A 19,727-nucleotide genomic window follows, 5' to 3' on the forward strand; every position below is an offset into this window, starting at 1 on the left:
TATTAAAAAAAAAAAAAAAAAAAAAGCAGATCAACACAGTCAACACAGGTCTTTCTTGTCTTCCTCCCCTGAAAGGGCACACTACATAATGTCTACATCACTCATCTTGGCATTTTCATATATGGGCTTAGATGACCATCTTCCAATTATTTGGTCAGGTATTAGAATCCTAAGGCTGCTGTAATAAGTCATCACAAACCCGGTTACTTAAAACAACAGAACAATTATTTTCTCACAATTCTAGAGGCTAAAAGTCTGAATTCAGGGTATTGGCAAGACGATGTCCTCTCGAAAGGCTCTAGGGGAAGATCCTTATCTCTTCCAGAGTCTGGTAACCCCAGGCATTCCATGGCTTTTGACAGCAAAAATCCAATCTCTTCCTCCATTGTCACATGGTGTTCTTCCCTGTGTGTCTGTCTCTGTGTCTCTTCTCTAAGGATACTGGCCATATCCTATGAGGGTCTGCCTTGCTCCAGTATGACCTCATGTTACCTAATTACGTCTGCAGTGACCCCAGTTAGGTCACATTCATAAGTATTGGGGGATTAGGACTTCGACGTATCGTTTTGGAGAATATAATTCAACCCATAACAGGTCAGTTTGTATTTCTTGATATCTGCCCTTCTCAATAACATCCTTTCTCCCAACTGATTCCATGCTCCAACACACACACACAGCAGATATATACACACACACACAAAGATACACACACAGTATGGGTGTACACAGTGCTGAGCTTCTAGCAATCACTCCCTAAATTAAAAAAAAACCCAGAAAGTGTTGCTTTCGAGTCTATTCCAAATCACAGTGACCCGATAGAACAGAGTGGAACTGCCCCATAGGGTTTCCAAGGCTGTAAATCTTTATGGGAGCAGACTGCCACACCTTTCTGCTGCGGAAAGGCTGGTGGATTATAACTGCCAACCTTTCTGTTAGCAGCCAAGCACTTAACCACTGTGCCACCAGCGCTCCTTCCTCCCTAAATCTTTACAGCAATAAAATAAGGATCCCCCATTTAAACTATCTCCTTCCTCATCTGAGATTTCTTAACTATTCTTTATTAATGTGAAACAAAACATAGTTTAACTTCATTTTATATGTGCACGTATTAAAATACGCAGGTTTAATCAATGCCCATTACCTTTCAAATATCAATTTTTTTATTTTTTTATTCATTTCAAAGATCCTTTTGAATTAATGAATGTGTGATAGTGTATTTCTTGCATAAAATACAGTATAAAGAAATACGTCCCAAACTTCCTCTAGTGCCTTGTTCCCTTCATGTTAAGTTCTTGACCCTCTTTTATATTCAACACAGGTGGAAATAATGCTGTCACATCACTCTTTTTATTTCCCTCAGGATAGTATAAACCTCCATGAAGTTACCTCTTAACCTACTCTTTTCCAAAGAATGCCAACTCAAATATATTTCAGCTCCTTTCCATTAGTTAGCATGCTCATATTTCAATTATCCTTTCTCCTTCACAAATACCCTTGGAATGGTAAGAGAACTGAGAGTATACTACACTGTTAATAAGAGGCATCCCTGAATAGGACTTAGGTATCCTGCTTATTTACTTGTAAAAGAATATTTCTTGGTTTGCGGAGTATTGTTTTTTTGACTCTCACTTGTTCTGATACTCAGCATTATCCAACATTACTCCGTGTCCTTCTCTTGCTTGGAGTGCTGGCGGTCTGTATCTAACATGGTGTTTTCCTCTTCTAGCCTTAGCTTTATTGCCTTCCACTTTTTTATGATGGACTCATAAAGCACTTTAGTGATCAAAACTGAAGATAATTAGTATTGAGTTATTTTTCTGACTTTTTAAATGGCTTTCCAGGGGTTTTCCTCCATCGGCAGAAGAGGCTACAGTTCTTAAAGTCAGTGTTTCCCTCTATTTCCTAACATCCACCTAGATATTTTTTATATTAAAATAGCTTTGAGTATATGTGTTAAGTCAAGGATTCAGTCCTTAATTTTTCAGTACTTGAGGGCATCTGCTTCAGAAGATGGAGATGATATTTCACCCAATTACTTTCCCAATTACTTTCCCAATTACTTTCCAAATTAAAATGTCTTTGATTTCAGTTAATTTCATTTCATCTGAAGGATTTAAATTTAAATGTCTCAAAACTATTTCAGGCATTGGATATTACAAGATTCAACCCATTTCACAGATGAGTGAAACCTCCAAAACAGAAATAAAAATCACTATTGTAAACACATGTTAAATTAAGCTAAGATAGATGACTTCTAGCTTTCTTTCATTATCTCTAACGTTGTATGTAAATCAGGGTTTCTAACTAACTCATTTGTCTACAAAGGCTGAGCCAGGCTTTACAAGATCAGAGTAGCCTGGAGGGAGTTCAGGTGAATCAGAGGGGATAGGTCCCTCTAGAGCTGCTGTGGTTACTGCTTCCAACTCAATTTGTCCAGAGGGGAACCCAGCCCAGCATTACTGGGTCTTATATTTCAAGAGAAGCGAAAAATAAAAATTTTTAATATGAAATCTCCCACTTTTAAAATGCTGATTACTAATCTAAATTTTTTTAAACAAATAAAACAATTTACAGCTAAATTCGACCCATGGACTTCCACTTGGCAGCACTGTTGTTGATGAACATTTATATCCCACCTTTGACTATTTAGAGCCCTGGTGGTGCAGTGGTTAAGTGCTCAGCTGCTCACCTAAAGGTTGGTGGTTTGAATCCACCAGCGCTCTGTGGGAGAAAGATGTGGCAGTCTGCTTCTGTAAACATTACAGCCTTGGAAACCCTATAGGGCAGTTCTACTCTGTCCTACAAGGTCACTATGAGTTGGAATTAACCGGACAGCAATGGATTGACTCTAACATTATTCTTCAATAACGTGTTTAGGGAAACCAGGAAAGAACAATAATCTAGGCAGTCTTTTTTTTTTTTTTTTTTTTGGCTAGCATCAACTAATACTCAACATTAAATCATAAGATATATTTTTATTTATGTATAGGCATATATACACAATATCTACATATCTACACATTTCAATCCCATCTACTAATCTATTACCGGTAGTCCCCGATTTGTGACATATTCCAGTTACAATAAACCACACTTATGACCGTCTGTTTTTTGTTGTTGTTGTTTCTTGAACATCTTATCATTAGTAATATGTACTACATACAATGTTGCAACTCATAATTTGCTTATGTTATCATTCTCAGATGTTCACTCGCAAATGTTTATATGTAATGTTTCCAACTCCCAAGGACAAATAAAGATCAGATTTCTGAAGATACTGATAATAAAAGGCAATAATAATGAAAACTATGAAAAAAGAAGAGGTATTTGAATCTCAGAACCGATTTATGATGGAGTCATTGGAATGGAACCCCACTATAAATGCAGGACTACCTGTACTTGAAATTTTCTCTTCCACTCACTGTGATCCAATTTCAGAATGGGTATTTGAAATGTCTCATTACTGCTCTTGTGTTCTTCTCAAACCCTTTTTCAGTTTGATATTATTTTCTGTGCAGTTTCATTCCGATTAGGCTGTCTGTTGGAAATTTATATCAACTTCATTAACTTCAACTTACTGTCTTTATTATCTTAATACTTGATTTGTGGCATATCTCTCCCATTCGTTATATAAATTTAATTTGATCCCTGACAAACAACAATGAAGCTAAAAAAAATGAGTGAACAATAAGCAAAAAGTTAGAGTTTTCTGACTGAAGACACAGTCGTGAACCAAGAAAAACATTTTGCCTCTCCCCCTTTTACTGCCTTTACTATTCAACTGAAGTGAAAGTAGTGTTATCAGGAACTCAGCAGCTTAAAACCAAATGATTATCCACCAAGTCCAATGTCTCCCCGAAGGCCTAGAGATTACACGTGTAATAATCAGGCTGCCCCTGCCAAAAGAAAGGCTTAGTGCTTCATTTTATTTATTGTATTTATTGAGTGGAGTCATCGCTTGATAGCCCTGGGAGCATTGACAAACGTGAAAGAAACCACCAAAGTAAAGAAAAAATAAATAAATAACGAACGCCCATGCCACTAAAGTTTACGATCTGAAACATGCAGCACTGTACCCTTTTACCACCTCCACATACTTTGTTCTACTTTAAAAGACTGTAATCATTGCTTAATTTGCCAAAACCTAAACCTCTCAAGTCTCATACAGGTCCATTTGGAAAATATTATTCCTTTCACTTCTTTGCTTATGTATCATGCCACATGACTAGGTGATTTCCTAAAACGTTGCCTCTGGTTCTATATTATTATCAGCTGTATTTTAGCATCATGATAATCATATATTTAAGACTCCCGTTAATAAACATAATTTTTAAATAAGGTACTGCTATAGGTTTTCATGAAGATAGCACAGCACTGGCAACATTTCATTCTGTTATATGGTGCCAACTCGACACCAACTAACAAAAGCAACAACATAGCTTTTAATACCTGGACTTTTAAGGAACGAAACCAGTGTTTTTAAATCAGAGCACCCTTCCATTTAGGAAAAGGCAAGACTAAGAACCTAAGACATTTTGTTTACATGTCCTTTGTTTTTTAATCCATGATAACTCATTACTTCTTTATAAATGTTGATCTTTGAAATTTGCAAAAGCAAGAAAAAAAAGTTTAAAAACACAATTTGAAATAATTGTCATATAGCTTTAAAGTTGTTTTTCTTTTTTTAAAAGAATTGAAGACAATATTTTCTTTAACCTCCATGAAAATTATTTTTTCATAAATTTTGGCAGGAAAAGAAGTTATCCCCACATCAACAGTAGAGTCAAATACTCATTTTTTTTTTTTGGTAGCTACATATTTGCTATTTTTATCCCTGAATTTTTGCTTTTATTAAGACCCAAATTAAGAGTCCTTGGCTAATAGTAAGATACTAGTAAGTTTTTAGTCTGCTACTGGAATTTTCTGTGATTTTTACATATGGGATTGGGGAGAGAAAAGGAGTAGAGTGGTCTATAAAATAAAAACAAACACATAAACTTAAGGGTATATAAGAGTAGGAGGAGAAGGAACTTACTAGCAGGACATTCTAATGCTAATTTATCGAGGAGTTGATTTTTGTAGACAGAGGAAGACTTCAGAAACTCAGCTCATATGGCATATGAATGAAACTTGGTTGATGGCAGCAACCTACAGAAGCTCTCCTCATACTGAGGTAAATTCTTCCCTCAGGGTTCATTCCTCATGCCTCAATTAACATGCGGTGAGTACCTAAGTGTGTTCAAGTCTTCCAGAGGAGACAGAAATACTGCATTCCTTTGCCAAGAGGACTCAGTCTAATAGAAATTGTGTTCCACAGGCACACGTTACACAAATCCATTACATGTCTAGAACCAGCTTGTTCTACAATTGTGTTGTGTGAAATACAATGGAATTAGCCCAACATTTATATTTTCAATCTCAAGGTGCATTATGAGGAATATAACTTTCCCAGTTGACAACAGATGAAACTGAGCACTGTCCTTATTTACTTTGGGTAGAAACACAGAGCGGAGGGGGAAAAGAATGTTCTCAAAGCCTTATCTGATGGCAGGTTCAGTTGCCTGTGACTTCCAGTTCCTATTCTACAACCAAGCTCATGTTCTTTGTCTTATTATTTCTTCTTTCTGGATTCTCTATAAAATAACTGAAACTGAAATTATTCTGGGGAAAAAAAAAAAAAAGAAACCTCAAGGATATTTTTAAGCCCCAAGGTGAAAAAACTGCCTAAGGGAGTCAAGAGTACATAGATCACATTTTTACAGTTTGTGCTATCCCGCATTTTTAAGGAGGCAATTAGTTATTCTTCTGTATTAGTGACTGCTCCATTTTCTTCAAAATTCAAGTGATAAGCAGAGCCACAAAGAGGACACATTTTAAGTGGGACATTTATTCCAAAAAAAAAAAAAAGGTAGGATTCTAATTTAAAGTCACTGGGAAAACCCTTTCCACAGATGCAGTCAAATTTCACAGAAGCAAAAACTTGGCCTAGCTGTTCTCAACTCTCATTGCCATGTCTAACCAAGCCATTATTGACTTAAAAATAGAGGTAAAGAACCTGATAAGATAATCTGAACCTAAGAGTCCTATATTTATTTTAAAGCAACCCAGGTCAGCACAATGTTGATTTGATGGTAGTACAATGAGTTCGCGATGCAGAGCTGCAAGGGGTGATAACCCTCAAGTGTCTACACTGCAAACAAAAAAACAAATTAATTTGTGTGTTCGGTGTGATGGGACCTTCAAGTTACTTTTTTTTTTTTTTTTAAATACAGTAGCCATCGAGTTGATTCCAACTCATGGCCCATGGCTACCACGTGAGTGTCAGAGTAGAACTGTGCTCCGTAGGGCTTTCGGTGGATGTTTTTTCAGACATCGATCACCAGGCATTTTTTCTAAGACATCTCTGGCTGGACTGGAACCTCCAACTTCTCTGTTAGTAGCCAAGCTCCTTAACCATTTGTAGCATCCAGGGCTCCTTGAAGTCATTAGTGAGTCATTGCCACAGCATCACACAGAAAGCCCAATCAACATTGGTCCAGCAGAACTACTGGCAAAATCATAACTTCTATTGCATGATTTTGATGGTGAGATACACGTTTTATACTACAGAAAGAGAAATTGGTTTCTGAGAGCTGTCTTCACTTGCTAACTATGCTTAACAAAATTACAATCTAGATTTTTTTGAAAAGAAAGATTTTAAATAGATACTGTACATATCTATGAACCTCAACACCCCACAATAAAACATAAAATAAAAATATATGGAAACCAGAGAAAAGTTATTTTATGTCATGTATCCTTAAAATCTAAAATTGAATTGAAGAGCTTCTTTCTCAAAGTATAGATCCTTGTTACTTCCTCTTCAAGAGGGGCATACCTAAAAGGTTATTGATTTGGTTCTGAAGGACACAGTGTTTATTATGGAGGAAGCCATTGCTGCGTACAAGTGTGAGAAATTAATGATGGCTTTGTAAGTGTCCATGCTGTGGTGTGGAACCAGTGGGGCAACCGTCAATCTATACGATAATACATTCCCAAACTTCATAAAACCAGTGATGTGAAAAAGCATTGATTTCTTTGTGAGCTAAACAGAATTTGACAGAGAGAAAGAGCAAGAAGTTTGCTGAAGTTAACACCTCAGACTGCAGAGTAGCTTGCACCTTACTATTTATTTGCTTAAAGAGTTTATGATGCGATGTGTAAAATTTCTTATTTTTATTTCTAGCCCCAAATGAGAACATAACACACATTATGTACATCTTTTGAATGTGTGGAATATTGAAAAATTTAAAAACGAGAAAAGGAAACACATTCTTCCTGCACATTTTGAAATAACTATCTATCACCTAGCTTGAAATCAGGCTTCCATACCTCTCCCATGCTTTGCCAGACACACACGCATAGATAGTTGCTTGGTGCTTCTAAGCACATTTACCTTTATGCAATTCTGACTGTTTTATAACTAGCACTACAGGACAAATTGAGAAGATATATGTAAGGGTTTATTCTCATCAGTACATAAGAAATGGTATGGACTCCTCTAATGTGAAAATTGTTTAAATATTATTTTCAAGTAATAGGAAAGAAGTAACTACCATCGGTCTACCAAAGACATTATTAATTGTAAAATTCTCCCATCCATAACAGTTCAAGCTAAATCCAAGGCAAGGATTTTTTTGCTCCCTCGGCTTTACTGGAAGCCTCCCATTGTCACGTGAGTTTTTGAGATGCATATAGCTAAAAAAAACCAGGGGTAATGAGTGCAGATTTTAGGAAGCATGTATCAACAATCAGTTTCCTGTATAGATGATGACCATGAAACCAGTGAGAATACCAACCATGGAAGATTTCCTAAAACACCTTGTTGAAAGCGTGCTGTAAGTTCTTGAGTTTCATGTAATTTAATTTATTAGGCAATCAAACTGCCTCCTTTTAAAAAGTATCTGAGATACTCTGAAGCTGAAAAAGGACATCAGTAAATGGATTCAATGTACGCCTTCATGAAAACTTCTAAAGGTAATTTCTTATCATATAAGCACCTTAGAGTGGTAAATGTGCCAAGTGTCAGAATTTTGTTAAAATTCAAAAGGAGTCAAGTGCAGATTTTTCCTTGAGAGTACACCTTGATTAGCTACATCAACAGAGGTATAAGTAAGACACATCCCCTTGTCCCCACCAGAGAATAAATTATTTCAGAATTAAATACAAATTTAAATGCCATAAAATGACATATTTTTGAATATGTGTGACTTACCCAAGAAATGATGTACTTTCAACATCATTTAGAGATTAAATGATTTAACTACGCTTTTGCATTCACAGCAAGCTGTCAGCCTGCAAATTTCTTTTTCTTTTTTAAATGCAATAAAATACTTAAGGCTGCTCTAGTAGAAGTTTATATTATTTTATATAAACATTCTTAACTGATCTATTGTAAACATTTTGATGATAATTCTTTCAGCAAACACACAATATAGTCATACCAAACCACATAACATTTGACGTTTGCTTCTTAAATCAGCTGTACCTAATGCAATTTATCTTAAAAAAATGTTTTTGACTAAATACAGTTCTGAGTTGCTATGAAATCCACAAGTAAGCACCTTATCTCTTTAATGACTGCTTAGGCATCCCTATATTTACTGCTTAATGATCAGAAGCATTTAATTTTCAAAGTTTCATTAAAACCCACCTACAAAGCTGATGGATAAGCAATAGTGATTTGTGGTAGAAGATTTGGGAAGGCATTAACCTACTTAGGTACCTAGGGGAACAGTAAACATATAAGAGAATACTTTTTTTTGAAGACAAGTCTCTTCCTATTTGTCATTATTAAACTCCAGAGCATCTGTTCCAAGTTTGATCTTCAATACGGATATGAGGCATTGTCGCCTGGAAATGGAAGTCTAAGATAAGGTAGGGTTCTTAAGAGATCTTCATGAAAAAAAATAACCCAGGTTGCCATTTACTGGGAAGGGGAAATCAATACAAAGACCTAGAAACTTGTGGAGAGAGGACATTTCTAGGTATAGGTCATAGTTTATCAAGTTGCCTCTTTTGCAATGTAATTTACTTGCTAATAAGACCAACAGACTATACCTGAATACTGTGTTATCATCAAACTGTGATTTTAAAATTCTCTTCCTGTGCGCTTTGAGAGTTGCTGGTTTATTTTTCCCCAGCTCAGAGTGGGTGGACAAGGAGGATTTAAAAGAAAATGAATAGCTTGATGTACCTCTTATATTAAAAAACAAAAACAAACAAAAATCCTAAGCCCCGTGTTGCGCAGTTCCCGGAACATTAAAAGGTATTTAAGAAGCAGGCTTACCGTTCTCATCATCCGACTTATTTTCATTGTCAGAATCAGTCAGAGTAAGAGCTGAGTTTTCCCGACTGGACAGGCCGGAACTGCGCCGGGATTTTATCCCTCTCCCCCACAGTCTGATGGCGTGTTCTGGAGACATCCCGCCCTCTGTATCGGAGTCAGCGTCAGACCCGGTGCTCAGGGAGTAGCCTTGGTGAAGAATTCCCATGTCGGAACAGTAGCCACTTCGGTGTGGAGAGGGCTCACAGATTCCCAGTTCTGCAAGGGTGAAGTTAGTTCCTAGGGCAAGGACAAAAGAGTGACAGCTTTAAATTTGGGAAACACTTCATGTAGTTACAATGTCTTCCTACAAAAGGCAAGCAGACATAGTTCCCATTCAACAAATACATTAAATTTGCCCTGGTATAAAGGAATAGGTCTGCGGCAAGAGCATTCAGGATATTGGGTAAATTTGAGCATTCTGTCCTAGGACTGAAATTAATCTTACATGTTCTCCTTTTTTGGGGGGAGAGGGCTCACATTTATCCCCCACTACCCAATATCGGAAACCCTGGTAGTGTAGCGGTTAAGAGCTACAGCTACTAACCCAAAGGTTGGCAGTCCAAATACAGCAGGCGCTCCTTGGAGACCCTGTGGGGGCAGTTCTCCTTTGTCCTATAGGGTCACTATGAGTCCGAATCGACTCCATGGCACAGGTTTGGTTTGTTTTTTTACCCCGATATTGGTGTCAAAATGCTTAAAAATCTTTGAAATAAAAATCTTAGCAATCTGTGCTAGGATTGAAACAAATCTTACATGTTTACTTTTTTTTTTTTTTGGTCCTCTAATTTTATTTTAAAGATGTTTAATCATTGACACTGTCATCTAGGTAGTGCCATGATGCTGAAAAAACTCTGGGTTTTGAACAATAACAAATATATACCAAGGACTTACTTTGCTCCAGGCATTCGGCTAATTATTTACATATTTCCTTTTACAACAACTTTATGAAGATGACACTATTATTGTAATTATTTTATAGATGAGGAAACTAAGGAAAAGCTGGATTGTAGATTGTAGCAAAACCTGGGTCTGATCTCTGGGCAGCCAGACTGCAGGTCACACAACTTTAACCGCACTGGTGAATGTCTTCTTCCCTGTGTCTAGAAGACCTGGGTACCAGTCTCAGCTTTCCACTGTTAACAGCCACATTTGTGGCAAGTCTCTTAACTCTTTAATTCTCAATTTTCTCATCTGCGAAATTTGGGTAATAACTTCTAAAGTCTCTCTCAGGATCACTGATATGTCATGCTGTATATGTGACAGTATACCCTAAACTTGTAGCCGCTGAGTGGATTCTAACTCATAGTGACCCTATGGGACAGAGTAGAGCTATTCTCATAGGAATTCCAAGCAGCAGGTGGCGTATTTGAACTGCCAACCTTTTCATTAGCCGACAAGCTCTTAATCACTATGTCGCTCCGTGTCTTAGTCATCTAGTGCTGCCATAACAGAAATACCACAAGTGGATGGTTTTAACTAAAAGAAGTTTATTTCCTCACAGTCAAAATAGGCTAAAAGTCCAAATTCAGGGCATCAGCTCCAGTGGAAGGCGTTTTCTCTCCGTCGGCCTTCTTCTCTTCGGTGTTCCCCTGGACTAGAAGCTTCTCCGCCCAAGGACCCTGGTCCAAACGACGCCCTCTGCTCCCGGCACTGCTTTCTTGATGGTATGAAGTTCCCTGTCTCACTGCTCACTTCTGTCTTTTATGTCTCAAGAGACTGCCTCAGGACACAATCCAGTCTTGTAGATCGGGTCCTGCCTTACTAACACAACTGCCACCCATCCTCCCTCATTAACATCATAGAGGCAGGTTTACAACATACAGGAAAATCACACAGTACCAGGAATCATGGCCTAGCCAAACTGATAGACACATTTTTGGGGGGACATAATTCAAACCATGACACTCCAATATACCCTAAAGTGTTTTGTAAATGAATGTAAGGAAAATGTTACTTAAATAGCACCCTAAGAATGAAGAGGTATTCCTTTCATTTTAAAAATGATACCAAACAATTGTTCTTTGCTAACACAATTGAAGGGGCCCTGGTGGTGCAGTCATTAAGAGCTCGGCTGCTAACCAAAAGGTTGGCAGTTTGAATCCACCAGCTGCTCCTTGGAAATCCTATTGGGCAGTTCTACTCTGCCCTATAGAGTCACTATGAGTCAGAAGCCACTCTACGGCAACTTTTTTTTTTTTTTTTTTCAGTTTTAATACAATTGAAAATTACAAGTAGGCTTCACCTGTGGAAAGTGGATGTATGCACCTATGGGGTATTTGGATGTAGGTGCATGCTTTGATCGGAAGCAGAAGAGAATAGACATTTATTGAACACTTACGTTGCTATGTGTCAAGTAATGGGTTAGATACCTTACATGCTTTACCTCATTTAAATCTCATAATAACCCATTAGTTTAGATGTTAATATCACCACTTCTAAATGGGTAAACTGAGATGCAGACAGGTTAAATACTTTGTCCAAGGCCATACCTTGGCAAGTGGCAGATCCAGAGTTCACCCCTAGATCTGTAGACCCCAAGCCTCTGCTATTTCTGCAATGTCAAGTGGTCTGAATCAAAATCAACCTGGCAAAACTTTTACACAGTAAATGTTCTATTCATCTGTGCACTTTACTATTTATCTTCTTAAAAGACATTTTAAGGCATCAGTGCAAGTCAGATGAAATTATATGACTCACTCTATTTATTAATGTGTAAAAACTGATTTCTGTCGTCTTTTATCAGCTTCTGGACAATGAAAAAAATAATACAGCAAAGAAATGCAGTTCTATGCTGTAAGTGAATAAAACTTTATAAAAACCACCAAAGCCTGGGGCATACCTCCTCAATGCATATTTATTACATTAGGGTCATTTCCTATCAGACATGTCTCCAAACTCATGATATAACCTGACACTCTCTAATAGTTCATGTATATGATACCATTTTTCAGCTTTTATATTAAAAAGCATCAAAGAACCATTTATATTAGCCTGATGTGACTTGACTTTGTAAGAGACACGTGTATTTTCATTCTGAGTTTTTACTTTCCTTTCTTCACTGCACATTGAACTTCCACACCCTTATTTGGCTGTGTAGAACCCAATTCTATACATAATTGTCTCTGCAGAGTACAAGCTATTCATTGGAGAGCTAACCCAAGCAAAAATTCCTGTCAGTATGGGATGATTACCACTTCATATGCACGGATGAGGGGAGTCCTCACTGCTCATCAGCACAGTTCTAAGCATTGTTACTAATTCCCTGGGCACAGTTCATCTTGCTGTCAGACATTCTCTGCCCAGTATAGTCTGTTCAGTTTTATATCCTTGGTCATTAAGTATTGTCTCATAATTGCAGCCTAAAAACTATAGTTCACACTTAGTAGTTGTCATGGATTGAATCGTTACCCCACAAAAATGTGCGTATCAATTTGGCTGGGGCATGATTCCCAGTATTGTGTGGTTGTCCTCCATTTTGGGATCGTAATTTTATGTTAAAGAGGATTAGGGTGGGATTGTAACACCGTTAATAACGTCACATCCCAGATGCAATGTAAAAGGAGTTTCCCTGGGTTGTGGCCTGCACCACCTTTTATCTTACAAGAGATAAAAGGAAAGGGAAGCAAGCAGAGACATGGGGACCTCAAACTACCAAGAAAGCGGTGCTGAGAGAAGAGTGCATCCTTTGGACCTGAGTTCCTGTGCTGAGATGCTCCCAGACTAGGGGAAGACTGATGACAAGGACCTTCCTCCACAACCAACAGAGAAAGCCTTCCCCTGGAGCTGATGCCCTAAATTTGGATTTGTAACCTACTAGACTGTGAGAGAATAAATTTCTCTTTGTTAAAGCCATCCACTTGTGGTATTTCTGTTATAGCAGCATTAGATAACTAAGACAGTAGTCTGTAAAACTGAAAAGTACTGCATTCAGATATATCTGCTATTTACAAATACTTTCCTTCCTATTGTTGCTTTTCTCATTCTTAAGTAATTGGAAAAAAAGTCTTTTAATATTAGCACTCTACCATCTTATATTTAGAGTTCATATTCCTTTCAGAGTCATGAAATATATGTCTTCATTTTCCCACAATAAATGTAAACACATCAAACTGAAACATACATGTTTTTATTCCACATATGAGAATTTTTAGCTTTATGACCCCATGTAAAATGAATGGGGTGTATATGTATTAAGGCAACTTTTCTGATGATTTTTCTACATTATGTCCATCTCTCTACCTAGAACTTGCTTCATAAACCTCCTGAGGGAAAAAGAAACATCCCAGGACCTTGAAATACTGTGTGAAGAAAGGAGGCCTCAGTTTACAGAGTATCTCCCCCTTGGTCTTCAAACCAGGTACTAGAGGTAAGACAGTAAGCCTAGGGCATGCAGAGCCAGAGAACAAACATGGCACCCTCCTTTGGCTATCAAATTTACTTGATGATAAGAAAAAAGTACTATTTTTATGTTAAAACAAACTTGAGGGTATCATGGATCAGGTAAAAATGTGCATATATTTCAAAAGCAACCACAAAAGTTAAAAAAAAATAAAAAGTGCACCTCAAGAGTTTCAACTTAAGCTTACGGCCTCCAAGACCTGAGAGAACAGTGTTGTAAAGAAAGTTGGAAGTTCTGTACTGAACTCACCAGAAGATCAATGAGTAACTTTACAATGGCTCACAAAGGCAGGCTTTCCTTTAAAAACAAAATTGTTTCTTCAAAAAGTTACCTTCTAAACTCCTCATTTTCCAGTAAGACCATATCTCCCCAAACTCATCTTTTCCCACAATTCCTAGTCTGGCATCTTTCTGTCCTCCACTAACTGAAAGCAATAGGAACCTCATTCTAGTTACCTGGGACAGATTCTGGAACAATTCTTTCCTAGGTTTGCTGGCTTAACAGATGATGCTGTGAACCCTCTACACAGTAGAAAGGAAAATTGATCTTCCATTTATTAAATAATTCAACAAATATTTATTGTTACTAGTTCTGTGCTAGGCATTGGGGATACAACAGTGATCATTATAAAAAATACAGTCTATGACATTTATGTCTAGTTGTGACAGAGATATTATTCAAAGAATCACATAAATAAAGAACAATCTACACAGTGATAAACACAGTATAGGGAAAGGACAAGGAGCCAGGAAGGGTCATCTCTAGTTTTCCAACCTGCCATCCTTTCACAGCTTGTCCACCAGACGGTCATCTAGTGGTGACCTGAATACTCCAGGGGACTGGGAGTTTGCTACCTGACACCTTTCAGTTTGCTCTTACCCATGCCCAGTTTTCCTAAACGTTCCACTACATGAATTGATTTTTTACTTATCATATCATATATCAAAACAAAAAATTGATTTTCATTCATTTTCACATAGCTCATCTCAAAGCTTAAAGCCCCGTGTTATATACTTCTGCTCAGAATGTAAAATAGTATGGGGAAATTTTAATACTATGTCAACTTATCATTTTGTACTTTGCTCATTTATATAAGACTGAGTTTGATCTAATTTATCTTGTGTAATTATGTCTTTCCAAAGCCCATGGTAGCTTTGAATGAGAGAGAAGACTGCTGTTGTTAGGTACCATCGAGTCAATTCCAACTCATAGTGACCCTAAGTGACAGAATAGAACTGCCCCATAGGATTTTTTTGGCTGTAATCTTTGCAGAAGCAAATAGCAAGTCGTTTCTCGGAGCCTCTGGGTGGGTTCTAACCTCCAACCTTTTGGTTAGCAGCCTAGCACGTAACCATTGTTCCATCAAGGCTCCTTGCAAGAAGACTAAACCAAAAAAACAAACCTGTTGCCATCGAGTCGATTCCAGCTCGTCAATGACCCTATAGAACAGAATAGAACTGCCTCACAGGGTTTCCAAGGAATGGCTGGTTGATTCAAACTGTCAGCCTTTTGGTTAGCAGCCTGAGCTCTTAACCACTAGGCATTGTGTAATTCTCTAAGCTAAAGTTTCTAATAGAAAGCAGTCAACACTTCACTTCCTCTTTACTGTCTTGAAGAAAGATAAAGGGGAAGTAGGAACTGCTGGTATTCGATGAACACTTTTTTAATCCTCTTTTTGCCTCCAACCTCCATGATGTCACTGATTAAAGTGGATGTGAACCCTGTGTCAAGCTCATGCATTTCAGGTATGTGTTTTTATGGCTGTTGTCAATAAACTTTTCAGTGTGGCCCCTGTATTTATCTATCAAGGCCAGAGTCAATATTTTTAAGAATGAATGATTACACAAAACCTATGATATTTATATCATGTATTCTTAATATAACTTAAGGTGTGGGGAGAGAATGTTAGTTAAGTGATCGGGGCTGGGGAACACAAGTCTTTAAAAAGAACTCTCTTTATAAGTTTCTTTTGTTTTAAGTTGTCTTTTCCTTGATCGTAATTAGATCCTCCTCACCAACTTCTTGGAGAGAAATTTCGCCATAGATACAAAGACTTATTAAAATGTTCCTATCCTTTGACCTAGTAATTTTATTTGCAGACGCAAGTTTAAGGTAAGAGTGAACCCATAGTAGTGCGTAGTAATCATGGCTTTATTTTCCAAGTTTTTTACCAACTACTCACACTTTGAAATAACCTTTAACTAAAAGAAGCACATATGTAGTTAAGTCAGAATTATCATGTCATGGTAATACCAGGGAGTACAAATAGCACTGAAAATGTCAGCATTTGCACAGATTTTCTACTATGAGGGCAGGAAGATGAAGTTAACTGTAGGAATGGGAAAGTGCAGATAGAAAACTTTCATTATCAGAATGTTCACTGTCTAAGTTCCTTTAATTTAAGAGAAGGAATTTTACACAAAAAAAGCAAAAGTTGTTATGAAAATAGTCACTAATAATCACTTATAAAATTAATCATCATCCATTCCTATCCACTTACTACTAGTATCTCTCCTCATATCAACCATCATATTAATATCTATGTCATCAATCACTTTCTGATTCAGAAAGTAATATGGTTCAAATCCAAGATCAAATTTCAAAGCTTACGAAGGTACAAATTTTCATGTAGTCAATGTAAGTGATGCTAGAAAACAACAGAGTCATAAACAAGGCAACAGAATAACCAAGATCTAACAAATTTAGGCCAGCTAGCCAAGGAAAATAGAAATAGATGCTGGCATGATGATGAATACTTAAAAAAGATGTTTGATAAACTTTCGATTTTGGACCAAGATGGAGCTGAATGTGAAGCCTTAATTTCACCACCAGTGTCATTGGAAGCCTCATGGGGAGTGGTAAGGAAGCGACGCTCTCCCTCCCAACCAGGATGGTATCTACAGAGAGCAACTGCAGGCTAGTCTGAAATCCCACCTCTGTCTGGGAGTAAAAAAGCAGCCCTACAACTTATCCCTCCAAAGTCAAAGTAGGCCAAGCGGGGAACCTGGACTTTCACCTCCACCTGGCAGTCACGCATCCATCCTCCCCTTTTCCCCTGGCACATTGTCAGAGGAGCCCTGCTAAAACAGAAGATTTAAATAAGCTCCAGAGTGTCATAACATAACACTTAAAATATCCAGCATAAATAAAAAAGCTCTCATATACCAAGAACCAGAAATATCTCAACTTGAATGAGAAAAGATAATCATTTAAATAAAAGGTTAATGAGAAGCCCTTGGGAAAATTAATGAACCCATCAAATATTTTTGCAAAAAAATGATTCTCTATGATCATGCTGCAAAATGCAAATCTAAAGTGAAAGATGTAATATTTGTACAATCGTACAATTTTGCCATAAAATGTATACCATACCCCCCACAAAAATTACATTCTTCTTTATCCTTTTGAATAATTATTGCATAGTTGGAAGAATATATTTTATTAAACATAAAATAAAACATACTCTTGATAATCAGTTTTCTTTTTTCAAGATAAAATTGTAATAAATTATTTTTACTATTTAATATAAAATAGTGGGTCTTTTAAAACGTAGATTCCCTTTTAAGCGGCCCTTTTCTAGGATCATTTACCCTAAGATAATGAGAATCTCTTATAAGCAAGCATGGATTACTTTTCTTGAGTAAATGTTACAGCCTACATTTTAAAGTCAGGAATGAATATGGATTCTAAGTTTTTCTAGCATTTGTTTAAGAAAAAGATATTGATTATAACATGTATAGTTCTTTTTGTCACACTAAGTGAAATAATTTGACCTAATTCCTTAAGCTTTTGCAAAATATCATGTTATCATGAAAAATATGGCAATTTTAAGTGTAAAACTTTTTTTTCTGTTTGATTAACTGAGATACATTACCAAATTGTTACCTTATCTTAATTAAATGTTAAATGTTGAACGATTGTGGATGTATGAACTACACAAAATAACCTGTCTAAAACAGTTACCAACTATAGCTAGATGATCATTTTCACTCAAATCTAAGAAACAACGTATTTGTATATGCATTGATCACAACTTTGAAAGCCACCAAAGGAACTACTTATAATTCTTCTAATGTTTTATGCTTGTGTATACTAAAGTTCTTCACATAAACTCCCTCTTAATGCCCTTCTAAAGTTCATCTGATTTTACACATTCAAATATTTCCTCAAATGTTAATAAAACTGTTCACCAAACATCCTGTTGTTTAAAACTACAGAATAGGTGTACACAGATTATTATTCATAAAAACTTAAGTCAAATATTTATATTTCAAAAATGCATTTTAAGAATCACACTTTTCTTCTATATATAACACCTAAAATGCTAATATTTTTATACTTCTAAACACTTAGAGTAATTATTTTAATTTCTCTCTGAAGGTCTGATGTGTCAATACTATTACAATTTGTAACTAGAAGTGTTCCAGTGTAAATAACCACATTCCAAATCAAGGAACCACCAAATGGCTAGTGAAGAGAGGAGAATTTCCAGTATCCCAGGTTGCTCTGTAAACTGTGGAACTTTCAAAGGGAAAGGTGATTGTGGCATTCTCCTCTTACATGGTGGCATTTTCATTTCTAACCTGAATAAAGCCCAATTTGGGAAGTCTCAAAGCAGCCACAACAATGGGTTCTGCTGAAAACCTGCCAGCTCATAAATAGAAACAAAATGTCCAGTAACCTAGCTAGCTGGAAACTATTTCTGCTGGTGAAAATTCCAAGATTAAAAATCAACTCCAGTATTAAAAATTATACCGATCAGTCATCTTATGTGAGAGCATTACGAATGTGTGCATTTGTCTGACCATGTGAGACTGCGTCTCCAAGAAACTTTTTTAATCAAAAAAAGTAAAGTAAGCAGAAAGGTAGTTGCAACATTATAGCTGTCCTATGTTTGAGAATGACCACTAGATTAGTTTACATTTACTGAGGGTTTTATAATGTGGCAGGCACTCTTTTGCATGCTTTTTATATGCAGTTTTCCAATTAATTAGGATGGCAGTGCTATAAAATAGTGGCATGGTGACTAAGAACTCAGCTGCTAACCAAAAGTTTGGCAGTTCGAATCCACCAGCCGCTTCTCGGAAACCCTATGGGACAGTTTTACTCTGTCCTATAGGGTTGCTATGAGTCAGAATCGACTCAGTGGCAATGGGTTTAGTTTATATAGACGAGTTAAGAAAGTGGGAGTTAGAGTGAGAGTGATTGTTTTTAAAATATCTATTAACCAAGTAATCCAAGAATTAATTAATTCTGCCAACTCCTATTTACTCATTAAAATATGAATGTTAAACACCACATATCTTCATGGGATTGTTGCAAATATTGAATTAGATCAGGCATAGAAAAATGCTTAGAACATTGCCTTCCACAGAGTAACCACACAACAAACAACTATTATGTTGATCATCAGTTTACAGACGAGGAAACTTGCTCTGTTGCTTTAATTACTCTAGGGTTATTAACACTTTCTATTTTTTTCTTGAATTGATTTGGAAAGTTTTGGAAGAATACAATCTCCTATTAAGGTGCTGTTATTGTTTGAATTGTGTCCCCCAAAAATATCTTTTGTAAATCATAACACCTATACCTGTGGTAGAAACCCTGGTGGCATAATGGTTAAGAGTTCGGCTGCTGTCTCAGTCATCTAGTGCTGCTCCAACAGAAATACCACAAGTGGATGGATTTAGCAAAGAGAAGTTTACTCTCTAACAGTGCAGTAGGCTACAAGTCCAAAATCAGGGTATCAGCTCCAGGAGAAGGCTTTCTCTCTCTGTCAGCTCTGGAGGAAAGTCCAAGTCATCAGTCTCCTTTTGGTCTGGGAGCTTCTCTGCACAGGAACCTCAGGTCCAAAGGACGCGCTCTGCTCCCGGCACTGCTTTCTTGGTGGTATGAGGTTCCCATGTATCTCTGCTCGCGTCTCTCTTTTATATCTCAAAAGAGATTGCATTAAGACACTAA

General features: G+C 36.9%; 1 protein-coding gene across 4 annotated transcripts in view; it reads right to left on the bottom strand.

Annotated features, from left to right (window-relative positions):
• The window catches only part of TENM2 (teneurin transmembrane protein 2), a 1,072,759-nt gene that overhangs the window by 957,798 nt on the left and 95,234 nt on the right, over nucleotides 1-19,727 (bottom strand). For all 4 annotated transcript variants that reach the window (XM_012560118.1, XM_004371224.1, XM_012560117.1 and 1 more), the window contains exon 2: nucleotides 9,329-9,604. In XM_012560118.1, coding sequence (XP_012415572.1) covers nucleotides 9,329-9,604 — 276 coding nt within the window. The remainder of the gene's footprint in view (nucleotides 1-9,328; nucleotides 9,605-19,727) is intronic.

Source organism: Trichechus manatus, unplaced genomic scaffold (assembly GCF_000243295.1).
Source record: "Trichechus manatus latirostris isolate Lorelei unplaced genomic scaffold, TriManLat1.0 scaffold00011, whole genome shotgun sequence".
NCBI lineage: Eukaryota > Metazoa > Chordata > Mammalia > Sirenia > Trichechidae > Trichechus > Trichechus manatus.